This window comes from Pseudorca crassidens, chromosome 13, assembly GCF_039906515.1.
Source record: "Pseudorca crassidens isolate mPseCra1 chromosome 13, mPseCra1.hap1, whole genome shotgun sequence".
Classification (NCBI taxonomy): domain Eukaryota; kingdom Metazoa; phylum Chordata; class Mammalia; order Artiodactyla; family Delphinidae; genus Pseudorca; species Pseudorca crassidens.
The window spans coordinates 20265498-20288583 of record NC_090308.1 but is presented as its reverse complement, the minus strand read 5'-3'; the positions used below and the strand labels follow the sequence as shown (position 1 = coordinate 20288583).

General features: G+C 39.9%; 1 protein-coding gene across 9 annotated transcripts in view; it reads left to right on the top strand.

The window, feature by feature from the left end:
* UTRN (utrophin) overlaps positions 1-23086 on the top strand; it is a 492142-nt gene that overhangs the window by 123970 nt on the left and 345086 nt on the right. For all 9 annotated transcript variants that reach the window (XM_067701862.1, XM_067701864.1, XM_067701861.1 and 6 more), the window contains 5 exons: positions 1184-1285; positions 4970-5077; positions 5362-5541; positions 8059-8228; positions 12796-12919. In XM_067701862.1, coding sequence (XP_067557963.1) covers positions 1184-1285; positions 4970-5077; positions 5362-5541; positions 8059-8228; positions 12796-12919 — 684 coding nt within the window. The remainder of the gene's footprint in view (positions 1-1183; positions 1286-4969; positions 5078-5361; positions 5542-8058; positions 8229-12795; positions 12920-23086) is intronic.

Sequence of the window (23086 nt, the reverse complement as noted above, 5' to 3'; positions counted from 1 at the left end):
TTTTCCAGTGTATTTATTGAAAACAATCCACGTATGAGTGGACCCGCAGCTCAAACCCCTGTTGTTCAAGGGTATTTTACTTAAACAATACTTGGATTATCTGATATAATGTTGCCAGCTGATGATTTTCAGTAACTTTCAGACTATAAATTATCATATGAAATTCTTTTTCTTTTGTATCATTTAAAATTAGCCAGTGGTTTTGAGCCTTTGGTGCAGTAGTATTTAGTTATTATAGTAATCTGAGAGGTAGGCATTTATGTCTTGCCTATTTAATAGTGAGGAAATTCAGAGGTTTAAGTAGGCAATGAGTTTTCATGCTGAGACAACAGACCTGTCTTCTGGCTCTGCGTTCTCTACCCTTTGAGCTATGCAAAGCTTACTCTGGTATTAAGTATTGAAATAAGATAATATTAATTAAATAATTATTGCTCCCAAGTAAGTAATGAAGAAATAAAATTTACAGTTTGTTAATCATTATTTATAAAGCGGTAATAAAATAATTTTTTGGGAAAGTCATCATGAAGATCGATTTTTTTAAACTAATCAAATTTATTTAGTTAGTTTTGCTAATACTTGTAATATTCTGTTGCTAAGTTTTGTGGAATTTTCTATGGATCATGCAATGTAAACAGAACAAATCAATTAAGTATTTTTTCACAGAAATTCTCTCATTCAAAACATAGTTTTTATAAATTAAATTTTTTTTTCATAATTTTGGTACTACAGATGAAAATTGTCTTGGCATGTAAAAGGTGGTTAAGAAACAATTGATGCACTGAATTTTGTCTTAAAGATAATTATAGCCTGAAGAAAATGGAAGCACCGAAAATAGATGTTTGCTTTATTTCGAAGGTATATGTGAAACTGTCAAACTCTCATATAAAAACCACAATAAAATGGAAAAGAGCGGGAATTTGGGGTCAAAAGTTACAGGATGGAGTTCTAATTGTGCCACTTTCTAGCTATGTAGTGTGAAATAATTAAATTCTATGGAAATTTGTTTTTCTCATCTATAAATTTATAGGATTCATCTGTATTACTTAAAGCAACTTTCATAAAAATATTTTTCATAAATTGCTACTTCGTAATGGAGAACGACGGATGTCAAGAATTTCTTTAAGGATTGTGTTAATTATCTCTTAAGGCTTTGTTGACAAAGGATGGTTTCTTCCTTTTCTAGAAACTTGGTGAACGTTGGACAGCCGTGTGCCGATGGACTGAAGAACGTTGGAACAGGTTACAGGAAATCAACATTCTGTGGCAGGAATTACTGGAAGAACAGGTATGAAGCTGTTATCCATAATGGGCAAAATAAGTGGTGAAAAGTAAACCCATCATTAATTATGGCATTAGAATAAAGTCTTGTTTATTTTTCTTCAAAAGGAAAATTTATAAATGTTTATTATGTTAAAAGTCAGCTTTGTATCCATTTTATCATGCAGTTTATTCATAGAGATTGCATTATATATTAGCTCCATTGTAATAATAATTTGACTTTGTTCATTACTGAGAATATTAGTATTTAGATATGCTACTTTTAGGATTTGCTTGACATAATTTTTACTGCATTCGTGTTGGGTAATGTATTTGAACTTGTATCCATACAGCCTAGCATATGGTTTGTGCTCAGTACATAATGATAAATGAATCCATTCAATACTTTGTGAACTTTAAACCACAAGAATTTTTCGTGATTTTTAATCAGGATAACTACTGAAATTAATAAGAAAATATTATTTAGCAACACCATTGATTGAACACTTAGTTATTTTTTTTTTCAGTAAGGATAAACATAGAAAATGAACCTTTTGAGCAAAGCTGCCACTTCAAGTTTTCAGTCTGAGTGGTGGCCCTTTGCCCATCTTCATCATTCCAGAAAAGCAACCGTCAAAACAGAATACAAATAAGCAAGACTTTTCCTCAAAGTGCCAAAGAATTGTGGTGTAGAAAATAAGCAGATACTCTGTTCCCACTTCTCAGTGTCCATTGTGAGTCTTTTAAATGCATTTCATTTCCATCCACAAAAAGCGGCTATATTCTTTTCACGGAATAAAAACAGATGTATGATGTTTTGTGATTTACTAAATATGGTGGCAGAGAGAACATCTTAAAAAGCAGGTTGCAGAATTTGTCCCAGTGAAGTTGTAAGTTACTGCCACCTGCCCCCAAGACCAGAATTGTCCTATTAAGAATCACATAATGGACCTGATTCTGATTTCTGAAATATTTACATTTCACTTTACAAAGATTTAAATTTACTTAGTCCCTTTTATTCAGGCCAATGAGTCACGTAGAATAATTAAAATTTTACTTCATTAATGATTGTGGGAGACATTGATTGCTAGGGAACACTGTGTTACTCATCTAAGTAAAATAATTTAAAATTTGGAAAGAATCAAAATTTGGTAATTAAAAGTATTTAAAAATAGAGGGTGGCTGGGATTTTGGCCATTTATTACCGTAGGTTTAAAAATGACCTTTGAATGGCCTTCTGTTAGTGATATGGAAGGAGAAATCGTGTTAAAATGTAGAACTGAAGCCAACACTGGTACTTAATTGATAATTTGCTGTTAAAGAGAATGAGACCAATCAACTGTGTCTGAATTAGAAAATCTTTCAAGGGATTATTGTTCACTCAGTTGCAGAGGCTTTAAGATAGAAATGGGCTCTGAGAATTAGTTCAAAATTTCTGCAGCATAAGCCAAGTGTGGCAAGCAAGGTATTCTGTGATTGACTTTAACCTACCTTTCCAAACTTAACTTTCCCTCAGTCCTTCCATGTACCCAGTGCTCAAATCCTGAATTCCCAGTTTGTAGCCCATTCCTAGACTGTCAAGGCCACGAGAGTAGAGCTGGTTCTTTTTCACTTCTCTATTCCCAGTGCATATGGTGCATGATAGGTTGCTTATGGGTTGTGTTGTATTGTTTTCATGGTTTTGGAAGAGCGAACTGGTTTTCTAGCCTCTGTGTTTTTAAGTGTGGCATCTTCCTCGGAATGCCTTTTTACCCATCTCTTTAGTTTTAAGTTCTCCCCACCTGTTACCAACCCTTTCGAGTCCGGCTCCTACAAGGGCCCTCTTGCCCAGTGATGCTCGAGCCAATAGAATGAAACCTGGTTTGGTTCAGAAGCAAAGGAAAGTTTTATTCTTTTTTTTTTTTTAATTTTATTTATTTTTGGCTGCATTGGGTCTTCGTTACTGCATGCAGGCTTTCTCTAGTTGCGGCGAGCAGGGGCTACTCTTTGTTGCAGTGCGCAGGCTTCTCATTGCAGTGGCTTCTCTTGTTGCGGGGCACGGGCTCTAGACATGCGGGCTTCAGTAGTTATGGCACGTGGTCTCCATAGTTGTGGCTCGCGGGCTCTAGAGCGCAGGCTCAGTAGTTGTGGCGCACGGGCTTAGCTGCTCCACGGCATGTGGGGTCTTCCCGGACCAGGGCTCGAACCCGTGGGCCCTGCATTGGCAGGCGGATTCTTAACCACTGCGCCACCAGGGAAGTCCGAAAGTTTTATTCTTCGAGGAAAGAATGGAGAGGAGTGAGCTTGCGCCCTAGAGTCCACGCTCTCCCCAGCAGTCATCGGCGGGGCTTCTTTAGAGGGTTCTTCTTGGCGGGGAGGGGGTGGAGTTCTCGCGGGTCTGGTGCAGGTGTGTTGCTCATGGCTCCAGATTACAGTGCCGGGCGCAGCCTCTCTGCACATGGCCTGCTGCCGCCATCTTGGACTGAGGTGTCATGCCCGGCACTCCTGCACACCGGCTGCCGAGCTGAGATGTTGGGCATGGTGGGTCTCCTCTGGGAACCAGTCCACCTTGTTAGGTGCAAGGACTCTGCACATGGCTGCCTACAGGCAAGTGAAACTAGACTAAGCACAAAAGAGGAGGTGAGAACTTATCACCTAGATTCCGCCTTATTTTTCCCGGTATCCCAGTGGGCTTTGCCAGTGACTTATCCATCTAGGACCATGAAGTCCCCTATAAACTCCCTTCCCTCCCCACTGTTTCAGAACTGTAAGCAATCCCTTTGTGGTGTCTGCACTTTCTAACTGGTGGCACAGTTATTTTTGTGCGTATCTTATCACTCTTACTACATTGAGGACAGGATCCATGTTTGTCTTGTATTTTCTAATCTTTCTCCTTTTTTTGGTGGAATATAAAGGCAGAGAATGGTTGTTAAATAAACTGATAAATAAAACAACTAGAGAAAGAGTTGATTCCAAACACAGAACCAAGAATTTCCCCCCTCAACTCTAGAAAAAGGTTTCTGTGGTAAATACTACATTTTGGGAAAAATTATCCCAATGCAGCCATTTTTGTTGTTTTGACTCCTCCTTCATGTTTATCTCCCTACTTTACTAAATATCTTCTGCCTAAAAGACATGCATCACTGGCCAATGAAGTTTAAAGATCTTTATATTGACTTTGGACTGTCCTCAAACTTCGTCCTCTAGTCATAATTGCTGTCAAATCTGGAGCATTAGTGTGGTTGTCCTGCAAGATGCATGAAAAAACCATTGGCTTCGCAGTGTGGGTCTTTGAACCTGTCTCTGCAGTTAACAAGCCAAGAGATCTTGGACATATAATTTGGCTTCTCTCTGTTTCTTCCTTAAAATGAGGGGCTGAGACAAGAAAATCTCTGACCTTCCCTCTGCATCTAGAGAGTTATAAAGTGATTCTTTTGGAGACTTGGATAGCTGGATTTAGCCTTTTAGACCCACCTACTTCCCTGAGAATTAGGTTTAGTTATCCAGGAGTGGGGCTAATTTCAGGTCGATCTGTTGCAAATCTGAGAAGGGTAATATCTTAAAGATGCCTTCCTGGGTCATTTATGCCTCAGGCTTAGGTGTTTGAAGTCCTTCTTATCCCAGATGTGGATAAGCTTCTAGTAACATAAAGATTGGAGATTCTGGAACTTGATTGAATTGAATTACCAAATGATTCCCTAAATATATTTCTAACTTTTATTATTCTTTGTAGTGCTTGTTGAAAGCATGGTTAACTGAAAAAGGAGAGGCTTTAAATAAAGTCCAGACGAGCAACTTCAAAGACCAAAAGGAACTCAGTGTCAGCGTTCGACGACTGGCTGTAAGTGATGTCACTGTCAGCATCTGTCTTTTAGGCCTGTGCTATCTTACTGTTTTATATCGACGGTTAATACAATTTAGTCAATAGACTCATTACCTAACTCTGGAATGCTGCCATGTAATGATCTAGAACCAGGAGTCTTATCTTTTTTTTAGCTTTAGGGAATTAATTGCAAGGCAGGTGAATTTTATAATAAAATATACATGTTTACATTTCCTGACTGGGGAACAGGAAGATAAAGTCCTGTTAAAAGGGAGTCATCTAATAAGTATCTGAAATACTAGATTTTGAAGGAAGACATGGAAATGAAGCGTCAAGCGTTGGATCAACTGAGTGAGATTGGCCAGGATGTGGGTCAGTTACTTGATAATCCTAAGGCATTCAAGAAGATCAACAGTGACTCAGAAGAACTGACTCAGAGATGGGATTCCTTGGTTCAGAGACTAGAAGATTCCTCCAACCAGGTACCTTTTACTTTGGGTAATGTGTTGTGCCATTAAGTGGAAATTATATGTTCAGGTTTGTTTTAGTTTTTGTGAAATAAAAGTAGTAGCTAAACTAAAAAGTTGGTTTTTTTATACCTGGTTTACTATAAAATTGAAAAATTGACATGTGAATGTCTTCTTTAGTTTTCTAAAGTAAATTTTAGTAGACCTTCAAAAAACTTACTGAGACCCAGTCATTCAACCCTTAGTAACTGATAACACTTAGACATGAATCCATTAAATGATCTTTCAATCTTAAATAATCTTATTCATTTAAAGAATATTTTAACAAATTGAACAAAATTAACACTTCGGTTTGTACATGAATGTTCATAGCAGCATTATTCATAATAGCTAAAAAGTGAAACAACTGATAATATCCATCAATAGATGGATGGATAAACAAAATGTGGTATATCCATGCAATTATTAGGCAATAATAAAATGAAGTACTGATACATGATACAACATGGATGAACCCTGAAAACACTGTGCTGAGTAAAAGTAGCCAGTCACAGGCTTAATGCACTATAATTCTATCTATGTGAAGTATCCAGAACAGGCAAACCCAGAGAGACAGGGGCCAAGAGGGAGAGGAAGATGGGGAGTGACTGTTTTGGGCACAGGGTTTCTTTTTTTTTTGTTCTCTGAAGATAATATAATTTATTTAGATATCAATAAAGGAAGGGGATTTAGAGGGCTTCCCTGGTGGCACGGTGGTTGAGAGTCCGCCTGCTGATGCAGGGGACACGGGTTCGTGCCCCGGTCCGGGAAGATCCCACATGCCGCGGAGCGGCTGGGACTGTGAGCCATGGCCACTGAGCCTGCGTGTCCGGAGCCTGTGCTCCACAACGGGAGAGGCCACAGCAGTGAGAAGCCCGCGTACCACAAAAAAAAAAAAAAAGGTAGGAGATTTAGGAACCACACTTATAAAGAACCAAGAAGTAAAAGAAGAAATCAAAAGGACAATTAGAAAATTATTTGAGATTAATAAAAACAAAACCAAAACATACCAAAACTCATGAATTCAGTGAAAGTAGTGTTCAGAATGAAATTGATAGCTTTACATGCCTATGTTAAAAAAGTTATATCAACATCCTAAACTTCTCTATTAAGAACTAGAAAAAAGAGTAAATTAAACCAAGTAGAAGAAAGAGAATAACAAATATTAGAGTACAAATATCTAACGAAGAGAATGGAAAAACAATTGAGAAATTAAATAAAACCAAAATTTGATTCATTGGAAAAATTAACAAAATTGACAAAACTTTAGCCACACCAACTAAGCACAAAAGAGAGGATTCAAATTTCTCAAATCAGAAATATGAGATGATATCACTACCAACCTTATTGGAATAAAATCATTGTCATCATCACCATCATCTTTTACATATTTTTCCAGAAAGTAGAGGTGGGGAGGACGTTTCCCAAATAATTTTAGGAAATGTGTATTCTCCTATGCCAAAACAAAGATATCACAAGCAAAGAAAATTTTGTATAAATATCTCTTATGAACATAGATGTGAAAATTCCCAAGTAAATACTAGAAAATCAAATCCAATAACATATAAAAAGAATATGTTGTGACCAAGTGGGAGTTATCCCTAGAAGGGAAGATTGAAATATCAATCAATGCATTACACCATATCAATAGAATAAAAGACAAAAACGTGATCATCTAAATATAAAAAAGGCATTTGACAGAATTCAACACCCTTTTATGATAAAAACACACACCAAACTGGAAATAGATGGGAGCTTTCTCAACCTAATAAAGAGCTTCTACATAAAAACCAAAGACCAGCGTCACACTCAGTGATGAAAGACTGAATACTTTCTCCCTCATGCAAGGAACAGGACAAAGATGTCCTTGTACTAGAGTTTCTAGACAGGATGATTAGGCATTAAAAATAAATAAAACTCATGTGAATTGGAAAAAAATAAAACTATCTCTGTACTCACATGATATAACCTTTTATGTAGAAAATCCTAAGGAATCCATACACACACACACACACACACACACACACACACACACAACTATTAGACTGATAAACATGCAACAAGCTTGCAGGATACAAGATCAGTATATACATTTGAATACATTGCTGTACGTTATTGATAAGTAGTTGTTCCTGAGGTCTGGAGCAGGGGTGTGCAAACTACAGGTCTTGTGGACTAAATCTAATCAGCTCCTTGTATTTGTGAATAAAGTTTTATTGGAACACAGTCATGCCCATTAATTTATCAATACATATCATCTATGGCTTTTTTCCTGCCACAATAACAGAGTTGAGTAATTGTGACAGAGACTTTAGGGTTTCGTTTTGAAATGATAAAACTATTCTGGAATTAGAAAGTGGGCATGGTTGCACAACTCTGAATATATTAATAACCATTGGACCGTACATTTCCAAGGGGAGAATTTTATGGCATGTGAATTATATCCCAATAAAGCTGTTATAAAACATTAAAACTGGATGATTTTTATTTCAGGTGACTCAGGCTGTCGCAAAGCTGGGAATGTCCCAGATTCCTCAGAAGGATCTTTTGGAGACGGTTCGCCTAAGAGAACAAGTAACTACAAAAAGGTCTAAGCAAGAGCTGCCTCCTCCTCCTCCCCCAAAGAAGAGACAGATCCCTGTGGATCTGGAAACTAAGAAAAGGTGAGAACAGATTAGAGACTATTTTCCAAACCCAATCCCGCACATAATGTATTTTGTACTCAGAACTTATTTTGTACTGATCACTAATCATATGCAAATTTAGACATAATTATTGTAATGGAAATTCAACTACCGAACCACTCACTACCTCTGAGTCTTCTGAGTATTTCACTTTACACTGCTAAGCATCTAAATCATCTGGATGATTTTATTTATCTTGGGTTCAATTGGGAGAACTGTGTGACAGAACCCTTCTTCCTTTCCCATCAGTTATCTTGGGTGGATATGATTGTCCATGATCCCTCATTTATTCTTCCTTTCTCTATCACAGTTCCTACAGTTTTGCTTTAGATCCATCTCCTTATTCTTTGTGACTCTCCTTCTCTTCTCACCTTTAAAAAAACGTACTTCAGGGAAGTAATTCATTTTTAGTCTCCTTTTCTTCCTTTTCCCCCTTCTTTTCTTTTTTCATGTCTTCTTTCTTTGTTAATTCCTTTGTCATATTTATTAATAGATTCTTCGTGTTTTGCTTTAAAATCCATCTTTGGTAAAATATCTTTTCATTTCTGACTCAAAAGAAATGCAGGATCCTTATAGGAGGAATAACCATGGCTGGTGTATAGTGAACTTTTACTAGTGTCAGATCCTCTGTAGAGCTCTCCTGTGGGCGAGGTACTGTTCCTCACAGGCACTGGAGCAGGTAGTCTCAGAGCAGCCCTTGAGTAGTGCTATCATTCTTGCCCTTTGACAGTAGAATCCCAGTGCTTGGGTGAATGGGCTGTTATTTTTGCCTGAATAAAAATGATATGATTTCCCCAGTTTAGCTTTTGTTAGACAAAGCAGGATTGTAATTTTATCTGATGACCTTCATTTTGATAATAAGGCTGTGTTCCTGCCTCCTAAGAGCATCTCCTTGCAGGACCACTGGACCTCTGAGTTGCAAGCAGCGGCTGTGGAACTTTGACTTCTGGAGCCAAGGTAGCAGATGAGGGAGATGCTTCTGATGTTGATATCACCATAGACCTTTCATTTCCTGAGTGTTTATATTCTGTCAGTGTATCTGGCAGGGTGTCTCTCCAGTGCTGACTGTGCATTGGAAGCTGGGAAGGTTGTAAAAGACTAGGGCGCATAAATAGGTTCTGGTACCAGTTCTGACTCACAGGTTTAGTCCTACAAGACTGCTTTCTCTTCCTCCTCCCCTGCCCCAGACCAGATGCCACTTACAAGCCCAGGTTACCAGGTTACATGTTGAATTAAACAAGGCATAAAATTCCCCTTCTCTTCCCTGTTTCTTACCTACTGGCTACAGGTTGGAGGTTTCCACGGCCTCCTCCTTGGACTTGAGACGCTAGTCGCAAATCCAGGTTGTTACCTATATTCTGACCAACTGGTTATAATTCAGAGGTTTCTAACACCACCTCCTCTGGTTCAGTTAATTTGCTAGAGCAGCTTATAGAACTCAGAGAAGCATTTTACTTAATAGATTATCTGTTTATTATAAAAGGAATGCCACCCAGGAACAGCCAGACTGAAGAGATGCACAGGGCAAGTCATAGGGAAAGGGTGCGGAGCTCCCGTGCCCTCTCCAGGTGCCCCACTCTCTCTGAATATCCATGTGTTCACCAACCCGAAGCTCTCTGGACCCCATCCTTTTGGGTTTTTAGGGAGGCTTCGTTACATAGTCATGATTGATTAAATCATTGACCTTTGGTGATTGATTCAACCTCCATCCCCTCTCCTCTCCCCTGAAGTCAGGGGGGTGAGACCGAAAGTTCCAACCCTCTAATCACAGGGTTGGGTCTCCTGACAACCAGCCCACCTTTTTAGGTGGGATCCCAAAGTCATCTCACTAACATAACAAAGGACACCTTTGTTGCTCTCATCACTGGAAATTCCAAGGGTTTGGGGAACACGATGCCAGAAATACGGACAAAGACCAAGTATACATTTCTTACTCTAAATTACAATATCACAGTGCATAACTATAAGATCTTAAACACGACCATGTTATATAGGGTGAATTCTGCTGCAAGAAACAGAATACTGTACCCAAAGTGACTTAAACGATGAGGTCACTGATTATCTCATGTTACAAGAAGTCCGGAGGTGGGGCAGTTTTAATGGGATGGTGTGGGTCAGCATCCTGGCACCTTGTCTCTGCCCTCCTCAGCATGTTGGCTTTTCCCTTGTTTTCTCATGGTCCCAAGATGCTGCTGTAGCACTGGGCATAACATCCTTGTATAACCTGCTTTATAGGCAGGTAGAGCAGTTTTTCCTTATTTGGAGAAAAACCTTTCCTGGAAGATATCAGCTAACTCCCGCACCCTGGTCTCAGTGGCCAGGACTCAGTCACTTGCCCACACCCTGGGTTCCTGGGAGGTTGAAACTGTCCTGCCTTTTCAGTCTCTATGGTTGTGTTCTGGGGTACTGGGGCAGCAAGGAAGAAGTGTGGGGAGGGAGGTGTCTGTTGGGTGGGCAACTAGTTGTGAATTCCACAGTCTTTTATCCATGATTTGATTGATGCAGAAATGCCTTCAGTTCATTCCTGGACCAATGGAGGCTTGAGTACATCCAGTTCCTTATAATAGACGGCAGTGAAGTTTCATTATTAGAAATTTTGCCCAAAGTTTGCCCCTCTAAGTCTATTCATGTGTGCTAGTTTTGCATCTTGGAGTGATATAGAGCTACATCACCCCCCTTCAATATGGTACCTCTTCAGAATTTAAGGATAGGTTTCATATTCTAATTTACATTGTCCTAAAGTCTAAGTATTCTTAAGCATCCTAATGTGACATGGTTTCCAGATCCTTTAATGTTTTTAGTCTGATGGAGAAACCACTATTAGCTTGTCTTAAAATGGGCTGTCCGAGCAGATGTGAACCTTGAATAACTGCTTAGCACAGCTTATAATACATGCCTCAAAAATGATGGTTTATTTCCCCTTCTCTTCTCCTGGTGCTGCTAGTGGCTGGTATTTTTTTGTTGTTTTTTCAGTCACCACAGGGACAGTCATTTCCTATAATCTAGATACATTTCTGTTAACATGAGCTGAGATCACTGGGCCTCCAAGGAGTTCACATTGCGCCTTCTCATACTGAGGGCAGAGGTGGAGTAAGTCTCCAAAAGGCCATTTAAAACATATGATCTGGTTTCTGCTCCTCTTCTCTGAAAGATTAAATAGAAACCGGCTCTTGAGATGACAGGAGGCGTGCACCATTGTTGGAGTGATACTGTGACCCCTGGTTATTTACCTACAGTGTCACAACATCCCATTCAAAGTACCAGAAAAATTTATCTTGATGCGAAGACAAATATTCGTAATTCACTAGAAACACGTTGAGCCAAGTTTCCCAAAAGAATCAGCAAGGACAACCTGTGCTTACCTGAAAGTCTCTGAAAATACCCAGATCTTGCTTTGAGAAACCCTGGGGCAAAGCCCTGGATAAGAGGACAGACGCCTCAGCTTGAATCCCAGCTCTACCTTTTGTTAGCTTTGCTGCCTGGAGTAGTTATTTGAAACCTCTGCGAGCTCAATTCCTGCATCACTAGAAAGGATAATAACAGTGTATACTCACAGGGTTGTTGTGAGGCTTCCTTGACTTAATAATGCACATAAACCATTTAGAGAAGGGCCTGGCATATGGCCAGCAACCACTGACTGTTCCTCTTCTTGTTCCTCCTCACTGGTTTTGACCGACTTTCTCAGCACCTCTAAAGTCTGTCCCCTTTTCTCCTTTCCACTGTCATTTGGTTCGGCTTCCAATACTACCACAGCCTGTTCTCTGGACTTGCCTCTCTTTATTCTTTCTCCTCAGTGAACACAAAAGGGTAAATATAATCATGTCCGTCCCATGCTTTAAGCCCCTCACTGGCTCTCAGCTGTCTTTTGGGTAAGGTCCAACTCCTTAATCTATCCTGCAGGGCTTTCCAGTCACTGGTCCCTGTGGCTCCCTGCCACACTGTCAATTGTTCCCCCCGACTAGTGCTTGCTATTCCAGCCACACCTAACTACTTATAGTGTGCAAAGTGTGTTCCTCCCTTTCTTTGTTCTCCTTTTATGCGGAAAACTCCCGGGCACAATGCTGTTGTTCCCCAGGAAGCCATTCCCTCCCCATTGGCTTAGGAGGCATCCTGTGAATTCCTGGGATTGTGTTGGTTTACCTTCATATTAAGAGCCCAGTCCAGTGCCTGGCATATAGGAGACTCAGTAACTACATGTTGAATTAAACAAGGCATTAACTTAGGAATGTCTGTACTTGTTCTTTTCTGCTGTTATCTAACCAAATATGTTTTTCATGATCTACAAAGGATTTACGAAAGTATAAGTGGTTTCTTATAATGTTTAAAATTTTTATTTAATTATTTTCTTTATTCATTGACACTACGATTTTGTTCCTGTTTTTCATACTTTTAATTGTAAATGTATGATCTTATTTTGTATAGTTACTGTATTTCTCGGTTGCCTTTATTTTTGATGAGTGCTTAAAAACACATACCTCTTTCTTGAGCCAAGTGAAACAATAGACGAAAATGACTGACATTTGGTAACATCTGAATTTCAAATCAGGTTTGATGCTATAAGTGCTGAGCTGTTGAACTGGATCTTGAAATCAAAGACTGCCATTCAGGCCACAGAGATAAAAGAGTATAAGAAGATGCAAGAAACATCAGAAATGAAAAAGAAGTTGAAGGTAAAACATAAAACAAAAATATTGCAGTGAATAAAATATTTCATCAGGATGGATTTGCTGTTGGCATAAAGATGTGATGGGATCCAAAGTCTTCCAAAATGTAGCCGTAAGATACCTTTTAGAATGCTGTAGTACATTTTGTTATTTTTCTGTTTTGGTTTTTTTTTTTGCGGTACACGGGCCTCTCACCGTTGTGGCCTCTCCCGTTGCGGAGCACAGGCTCCGGACACGCAGGCTCAGTGGCCATGGCTCATGGACCTAGCTGCTCTGCGGCATGTGGGATCTTCTTGGACCGGCGCATTAACCCGTGTCTCATGCATCGGCAGGCGGACTCTCAACCACTACGCCACCAGGAAAGCCCGTAGTACATTTTGAATCTATGCAAGCTGGCTGGCATCAGATCCCTGTGTGGAGGAGGAGTTTTGTTTTTGTTTTTTTAATTTGAAGGATAGTTGATATACAATATTTTATTAGTTACAGGTGTACAGCATCGTGATTCAATATTTTTATAGATTATACTCTATTTAAAGTTGTTATAAAATAATGGCTATACTTCCCTCTGCTGTCCAATATATCCTTGTAGCTTAAATCTTTTTTTTTTTTTTTTACATCTTTATTGGAGTATAATTGCTTTACAATGGTGTGTTAGTTTCTGCTTTATAACAAAGTGAATCAGTCATACATATACATATGTTCCCATATCTCCTCCCTCTTGCATCTCCCTCCCTCCCACCCTCCCTATCCCACCCCTCTAGGTGGTCACAAAGCACCGAGCTGATCTCCCTGTGCTATGCGGCTGCTTCCCACTAGCTATCTATTTTACGTTTGGTAGTGTATATGTGTACACGCCACTCTCTCGCTTTGTCACAGCTTACCCTTCCCCCTCGCCATATCCTCAAGTCCATTCTCTAGTAGGTCTGTGTCTATATTGCTGTCTTACCCCTAGGTTCTTCATGACATTTTTCTATTCTTAAATTCCATATATATGTGTTAGCATACAGTATTTGTCTTTCTCTTTCTGACTTACTTCACTCTATATGACAGACTCTAGGTCCATCCACCTCATTACAAATAGCTCAATTTCCTTTCTTTTGATGGCTGAGTATTATTCCATTGTACATATGTGCCACATCTTCTTTATCCATTCATCTGATGATGGACACTTAGGTTGCTTCCATCTCCAGGCTATTGTAAATAGAGCTGCAATGAACATTTTGGTACATGACTCTTTTTGAATGATGGTTTTCTCAGGGTATATGCCCAGTAGTGGGATTGCTGGGTCATATGGTTGTTCTATTTGTAGTTTTTTAAGGAACCTCCATACTGTTCTCCATAGTGGCTGTACCAATTCACATTCCCACCAGCAGTGCAAGAGTGTTCCCTTTTCTCCACACCCTCTCCAGCATTTATTGTTTCTAGATTTTTTGATGATGATGACCATTCTGACTGGTGTGAGATGGTATCTCATTGTAGTTTTGATTTGAATTTCTCTAATGATTAGTGATGTTGAGCATTCTTTCATGTGTTTGTTGGCAGTCTGTATATCTTCTTTGGAGAAATGTCTATTTAGGTCTTCTGCCTATTTTTGGATTGGGTTGTTTGTTTTTTTGTTATTGAGCTGTGTGAACTGCTTATAAATTTTGGAGATTAATCCTTTGTCAGTTGCTTCATTTGCAAATATTTTCTCTCATTCTGAGGGTTGTCTTTTGGTCTTGTTTATGGTTTCCTTTGCTGTCCAAAAGCTTTGAAGTTTCATTAGGTCCCATTTGTTTTTGTTCTTATTTCCATTTCTCTAGGAGGTGGGTCAAAAAGTATCTTGCTGTGATTTATGTCGTAGAGTGTTCTGCCTATGTTTTCCTCTAAGAGTTTGATAGTTTCGGCCTTACATTTAGGTCTTTAATCCATTTTGAGCTTATTTTTGTGTGTGGTGTTAGGGAGTGATCTAATCTCATACTTTTACATGTGCCTGTCCAGTTTTCCCAGCACCACTTACTGAAGAAGCTGTCCTTTCTCCATTGTACATTCCTGCCTCCTTTATCAAAGATATGGTGACCATATGTGCATGGGTTTATCTCTGGGCTTTCTATCCTGTTGCATTGATCTATATTTCTGTTTTTGTGCCAGTACCATACTGTCTTGATTACTGTAGCTTTGTAGTATAGTCTGAAGTCAGGGAGCCTGATTCCTCCAGCTCCGTTTTTCGTTCTCAAGATTGCTTTGGCTATTCGGGGTCTTTTGTGTTTCCATACAAATTGTGAAATTTTTTGTTCTAGTTCTGTGAAAAATGCCAGTAGTTGTTTGATAGGGATTGCATTGAATCTGTAGATTGCTTTGGGTAGTAGAGTCATTTTCGTAATGTTGATTCTTCCAATACAAGAACATGGTATACCTCTCCATCTGTTTGTATCATCTTTAATTTCTTTCATCAGTGTCTTATAATTTTCTGCATACAGGTCTTTTGTCTCCTTAGGTAGGTTTATTCCTAGGTATTTTATTCTTTTTTTTGCAATGGTAAATGGGAGTGTTTTCTTGATTTCACTTTCAGATGTTTCATCATTAGTGTGTAGGAATGCCAGAGATTTCTGTGCATTAATTTTGTATCCTGCTACTTTACTAAATTCATTGATTAGCTCTAGTAGTTTTCTGGTAGCATCTTTAGGATTCTCTATGTATAGTATCATGTCATCTGCAAACAGTGACAGCTTTACTTCTTCTTTTCCGATTTGGATTCCTTTTATTTCCTTTTCTTCTCTGATTGCTGTGGCTAAAACTTCCAAAACTATGTTGAATAAGAGTGGTGAGAGTGGACAACGTTGTCTTGTTCTGGATCTTAGTGGAAATGCTTTCGGTTTTTCACCATTGAGGACGACGTTGGCTGTGGGTTTGTCATATATGGCCTTTATTATGTTGAGGAAAGTTCCCTCTGTGCCTACTTTCTGCAGGGTTTTTATCATAAATGGGTGTTGAATTTTGTCAAAAGCTTTCTCTGCATCTATTGAGATGATCATATGGTTTTTCTCCTTCAATTTGTTAATATGGTTTATCACATTGATTGATTTGCATATATTAAAGAATCCTTGCATTCCTGGAATAAACCCCACTTGATTATTTGTATGATCCTTTTAATGTGCTGTTGGATTCTGCTTGCTAGTATTTTGTTGAGGATTTTTGCATCTATGTTCATCAGTGATATTGGCCTGTAGTTTTCTTTCTTTGTGACATCCTTGTCTGGTTTTGGTATCAAGGTGATGGTGGCCTCATAGAATGAGTTTGGGAGTGTTCCTCCCTCTGCTATATTTTAGAAGAGTTTGAGAAGGATAGGTGTTAGCTCTTCTCTAAATGTTTGATAGAAGTCGCCCGTGAAGCCATCTGGTCCTGGGCTTTTGTTTGTTGAAAGATTTTTAATCACAGTTTCAATTTCAGTGCTTGTGATTGGTCTGTTCATATTTTCCATTTCTTCCTGATTCAGTCTTGGCACGTTGTCCATTTCTAAGAATTTGTCCATTTCTTCCAGGTTGTCTATTTTATTGGCATAGAGTTGTTTGTAGTAATCTCTCATGATCTTTTGTATTTCTGCAGTGTCAGTTGTTACTTCTCCTTTTTCATTTCTAATTCTATTGATTTGAGTCTTCTCCCTTTTTTTCTTGATGAGTCTGGCTAATGGTTTATCAATTTTGTTTATCTTCTCAAAGAACCAGGTTTTAGTTTTATTGATCTTTGCTATCATTTCCTTCATTTCTTTTTCATTTATTTCTGATCTGATTTTTATGATTTCTTTCCTTCTGCTAACTTCGGGGTTTTTTTGTTCTTTCTCTAATTGCTTTAGGTGCAAGGTTAGGTTGTTTATTCGAGATGTTTCCTGTTTCTTAAGGTAGGATTGTATTGCTATAAACTTCCCTCTTAGGACTGCTTTTTCTGCATCCCATTGGTTTTGGGTCATCGTGTCTCCATTGTCATTTGTTTCTAGGTATTTTTTAATTTCCTCTTTTATTTCTTCAGTGATCACTTCGTTATTAAGCAGTGTATTGTTTAGCCTCCATGTGTTTGTATTTTTTACAGCTCTTTTCCTGTAATTGATATCTAGTCTCATAGCGTTGTGGTCGGAAAAGATACTTGATACAATTTCAATTTTCTTAAATTTACCAAGGCTTGATTTGTGACCCAAGACATGATCCATCCTGGAGAATGTTCCATCAGCACTTGAGAAAAATGTGTATTCTGTTGTTTTTGGATGGAATGTCCTAAATATCAATTAAGTCCATCTTGTTTAATGTATCATTTAAAGCTTGTGTTTCCTTATTTATTTTCATTTTGTATGATCTGTCCATTGGTGAAAGTGGGGTGTTAAAGTCCCCTACTATGATTGTGTTACTGTCGATTTCCCCTTTTATGGCTGTTAGTATTTGCCTTATGTATTGAGGTGCTCCTATGTTGGGTGCATAAATATTTACAATTGTTATATCTTCTTCTTGGATCGATCCCTTGATCATTATGTAGTGTCCTTCTTTGTCTCTTCTAATAGTCTTTATTTTAAAGTCTATTTTGTCTGATATGAGAATTGCTACTCCAGCTTTCTTTTGGTTTCCATTTGCATGGAATATCCTTTTCCATCCCCTCACTTTCAGTCTGTATGTGTCTCTAGGTCTGAAGTGGGTCTCTTGTAGACAGCGTATATATGGGTCTTTTTTTTGTATCCATTCAGCCAATCTGTGTCTTTTGGTGGGAGCACTTAGTCCATTTACATTTAAGGTAATTATCGATATGTATGTTCCTATTCCCTTTTTCTTAATTGTTTTGGGTTCGTTATTGTAGGCCTTTCCTTCTCTTGTGTTTCTTGCCTAGAGAAGTTCCTTTAGCATTGATGTAAAGCTGGTTTGGTGGTGCTGAACTGTCTCAGCTTTTGCTTGTCTGTAAAGGTTTTAATTTCTCCGTCAAATCTGAATGAGATTCTTGCTGGGTAGAGTAATCTTGGTTGCAGGTTTTTCTCCTTCATCACTTTAAATATGTCTTGCCAGTCCCTTCTGGCTTGCAGAGTTTGTGCTGAAAGATCAGCTGTTAACCTAATGGGGATTCCCTTGTGTGTTATTTGTTGTTTTTCCCTTGCTGCTTTTAATATGTTTTCTTTGTATTTCATTTTTGACAGTTTGATTAATATGTGTTTTGGCGTATTTCTCCTTGGATTTATCCTATATGGGACTCTCTGTGCTTCCTGGACTTGATTGACTATCTCCTTTCCCATATTAGGGAAGTTTTCAACTATAATCTCTTCAAATATTTTCTCAGTCCCTTTCTTTTTCTCTTCCTCTTCTGGAACCCGTATAATTCGAATGTTGGTGCATTTAATGTTGTCCCGGAGGTCTCTGAGACTGTCCTCAGTTCTTTTCATTCTTTTTTCTTTACTCTGCTCTGCAGTAGTTATTTCCACTATTTTATCTTCCAGGTCAGTTATCCGTTCTTCTCCCTCAGTTATTCTGCCATTGATCCCATCTGGAGTATTTTTAATTTCATTTATTGTGTTGTTCATCGTTGCTTGTTTCATCTTTAGTTCTTCTAGGTCCTTGTTAAATGTTTCTTGCATTTTGTCTGTTCTATTTCCAAGATTTTGGATCATCTTTACTCTCATTATTCTGAATTCTTTTTCAGGTAGACTGCCTATTTCCTCTTCATTTGTTAGGTCTGGTGGGTTTTTATCTTGCTCCTTCATCTGCTGTGTGTTTTTCTGTCTTCTCATTTTGCTTATCTTACTGTGTTTGGGGTCTCCTTTTTGCAGGCTGCAGGTTCGTAGTTCCCATTGTTTTTGGTGTCTGTCCCCAGTGGCTGAAGTTGTTTCAGTGGGTTGTGTAGGCTTCCTGGTGGAGGCAACTAGTGCCTGTGTTCTGGTGGATGAGGGTGGATCTTGTCTTTCTGGTGGGTAGGTCCACGTCTGGTGGTGTGTTTTTGGGTATCTGTGGACTTATTATGATTTTAGGTAGCCTCTCTGCTAATGGGTGGGGTTGTGTTCCTGTATTGCTAGTTGTTTGGCATAGGATGTCCAGCCGTGTAGCTTGCTGGTCGTTGAGTGAAGCTGGGTGCTGGTGTTGAGATGGAGATCCGTAGGAGATTTTTGCTGTTTGATATTATGTGGAGCTGGGAGGTCTCTTGTGGACCAGTGTCCTGAAGTTGGCTCTCCCACCTCAGAGGCACAGCATTGACTCCTGGCTGTAGCACCAAGAGCCTTTCATCCACACGGCTCAGAATAAAAGGGAGAAGAAGTAGGAAAGAAAGAAAGAAAGAAAGAAAGAAAGAACGAACGGAGGGAGGGTGGGAGGGAGGGAGGGAGGAAGGAAGGAAGGAGGGAAGGAAGGAAAGAAGATAAAATAAAGTAAGATAAAATAAAATAGTTATTAAAATAAAAAATAATTATTAAGAAAAAAAATTTTTTTTAAAAAGAAAAAACCAACCAAAAAAACGGACGGATAGAACCCTAGGACAAATGGTGGAAGCAAAGCTATACGGACAAAATCTCACACAGAAGCATACACATACACACTCACAAAAAGAGGAAAAGGGGAATAAAATCATAAACCTTGCTCTCCAAAGTCTACTTCCTCAGTTTGGGATAATTCGTTGTCTTTTCATGTATTCCACAAATACAGGTACATCAAGTTGATTGTAGAGCTTTAATCCGCTGCTTCTGAGGCTGCTGGGAGGGATTTCCCTTTCTCTTCTTTGTTCTCACAGCTCCCCGGGCTCAGCTTTGGATTTGGCCCCGCCTCTGCCAAAGGCGTCTGTTCTTCGCTCAGACAGGACGGGGTTAAAGGAATCGCTGCTTCGGGGGCTGTGGCTCACTCAGGCCGGGGCGGGGGGGGGGGGGGGAGGGAGGGGCACGGATGCGGGGCGGGCCTGCGGCGGCAGAGGCCAGCGTGACGTTGCACCAGCCTGAGGCGCGCCGTGCGTTCTCCCGGGGAAGTTGTCCCTAGATCCCGGGACCCTGGCAGTGGCGGGCTGCACAGCCTACGAGGAGGGGCGGTGTGGATAGTGACCTGTGCTCGCACACAGGCTTCTTGGTGGCGGCAGCAGCAGCCTTAGCGTCTCATGCCCGTCTCTGGGGTCCGCGCTTTTAGCCGCGGTTCGCGCCCGTCTCTGGAGCTCCTTTAAGCGGCGCTCTTAATCCCCTCTCCTTGCGCACCAGGAAAAAAAGAGGGAAGAAAAAGCCTCTTGCCTTTTCGGCGGGTCCAGACTTTTCCCCGGATTCCCTTCCGGCCAGCCGTGGTGCACTAACCCCCTGCAGGCTGTGTTCACGCCGCCAACCCCAGTCCTCTCCTTGCGCTCCAACCGAAGCCCGAGCCTCAGCTCCCAGCCCCGCCCGCCCCAGCGGGTTAGCAGACAAGCCTCTTGGGCTGGTGAGTGCCGGTCGGCACTGATCCTCTGTGCTGGAATCTCTCTGCTTTGCCTTCCGCACGCCTGTTGCTGCGCTCTCCTCCGCGGCTCCGAAGCTCCCCCCCTCCGCCACCCGCAGTCTCCGCCCGCGAAGGGGCTTCCCAGTGTGTGGAAGCCTTTCCTCCTTCACAGCTCCCTCCCACTGGTGCAGGTACCGTCCCTATCCTTTTGTCGCTGTTCTTTCTATTTTTCTTTTGCCCTACCCAGGTACGTGGGGGGTTTCTTGCCTTTTGGGTGGTGTGAGGTCTTCTGCCAGCGTTCAGTCGGTGTTCTGTAGGAGTTGTTACACGTGTAGATGTATTTCTGGTGTATCTGTGGGGAGGAAGGTGATCTCCGCGTCTTACTCTTCCGCCATCTTCCCGTCGTCCGTCGAGGAGAAGTTTTTTTTCCTCCTTCCTTAACCGGTTAATTGAGATGTGCAGGAAGGGACACTTGCTAAGGTGATCCAGTTGTCATTACTAATTTTAGCTTCATTAGATCTATCTTAATCTGGTACCTAATAGTACATGTGTGTATGCTGAAAATGTTTTGCCTTCCGAATGCAAGAAACTGTTTCAAATCCCAAGATTTCTTCTATAAACATTCTTTTTAGAGGAGAGACGTATTTAAAACAAATAAACACTATAAAATGTATGGGATTGTAGCTCTGCTACTTTGTACCGCATGTGTGTTACTGTAAATTGCAACAGGAGATTGCAGTGATTTATGTCTTTGGGGTTCATTAAGTCTCTGTACATCCTTGCATGAATTATTTAGGCACCTAGAGCAAGTCCGTATCACCATCTACATCAGCAATGGCGTTTATAAAGAGTTTGGAGAATGTTTAAAAATAAGACGTATGTGTAGATATCAGTGATGTGAGTTAGAAAGTGGTAGGTACTGAGGGAATTGAGAGGAGGCCAGGCTTGCAGCTGTCTCTATACACTGGTGAAGTCCAGAAGGCAAAGTGACACTGAAGGAGGGGGCTTGGAGCTGGTCAGAAGGGCACACCAGGCAGGTGGCGCCCATGAGCAGAGGCTCAGAGGGGGGCAAGCGTGTTGTGATTCTTGGAACAAATAATTCGTTTTGCTTTGTGCTAGGCGTATGTGTAAAAGCAGTAGAGAGTTAAGGCTGGAGAGGTGGTTTAGGACCAGACCCTGGCCGACTTTGAATGTTTGGGTGAGAAGCTGAGACTGATGTTTGCCTTATCATTCCACTGTAACTGTTCTTATTTAGGCGTCACCATTGACGACTGCTTTCAAAATCCAAAGGATAGATTTCTATTCTCATCAGACTTCCTTTCTTTGCAGCATTTGCCACTGTTTACCTTCCCTTTTTACATGTCATTTAAAAAGGATATTGTTTTAAACTTAAAATGCTAGCAACTAGAACTCAATAATATAGGAAAAGGCAATCGTTTACCTATAACCAAACAGTATGTTTTTTTATAGGAATCCACAAATAATCTAAAATTAGAAAATCTATTAATATACAGCATTAGTAGGTTTAAATTCAAATCAAATAAATTTTAAAAGATAATCATCTCAATAGTAGTACATCTTCTTAACATAGCTTTAAGATGTCCAGTTCAAACCATCAGCCAACATTTTATTTAACGGTGAACAATTAAAATAATTCTCATTAAAACACACATTTATGAAATTACTGTTATTATTTAATGTTATTGTTACTAATAATATCATCTCAGTCTTGATGAGTTCTAAGATATAAATTTGATTATACAGCTCCAGCGCTTGCAATTAATTAATGACTTGCCATTGCTGTGGGGATAAAATGTAAAGGCCACAGTGCCCTTACAAGGCACTTCCAGACAGCTCTCTTCCCTACCTCTAAGCAGAAACTCAGCACCTCTCATTCACTCGTCAGAGCTCCAGCCCTCCTGACTCCTACGCTTTTCTCAATATCCTGCCTTCCCCATGTGTGGCTTTCCGGGCTCCGAATAGCCCTTTATTAAGCCTTTGCTGTGTGGCTGAAATGCCTCCTACTTCAGAAAGCCTCCTTTAGCCTCATTAGGCAGATTCCATATTGCTTTGGCCATACCTCTGTGAAAGCCCTTATTGCATTTATGTCATTATTTGTTTATATGCCTGCTGCCACTGCTTAGAAAGTGTGGACGATTTTCCCTTGAAACCTGTATTTTCAGCACTCTATAAAGTTCTTGGCTTATGGAAGGAGACCATGATGACTCTGGACAGGGGGAATGTGGAAGCACTGTCATCAGAGCCCCCTGCCCAGGGGATCAAGAGAGCCAGGCATGAGGACTATGTTCTATCATTTCATATCCTTCTGAAAGACTGGTAGATGATATTAATGATCATTCAACAACCCAATTCTCAAAGGCAGTAAAGTGGCAGAGAATTTGGAAGCTACAGTGATCTTTATGGAACAAGTCCCACAAAACACTGATAAATTAAATTCCATCCTGTGATCTAGGAACAATTTTACTTCCAGAAATTGTTACTATAATATTTGAGGGGATAAAAGTAACAATTGTGTATGTTTATGTAAGGCATGATTGGCAGTTCCTGTGTTTTACCTTTATTTATAAGTTCGTTTATTTTGTTGTTTTAGACAAGAAGTAGTAGATGCCAAAGATCTGAGAAAAATGTACAATAAAGAAAATTTAACCATTGCTTTAATCGCTAATTTTTCTTGCAAATTTGGGAAGTATCAACTTAATTTTATTTTAGTGAAAGAATAACTTGTTCCAACTGATGCAATACCTGGGTGGAGAATCCGTAGTCTAAT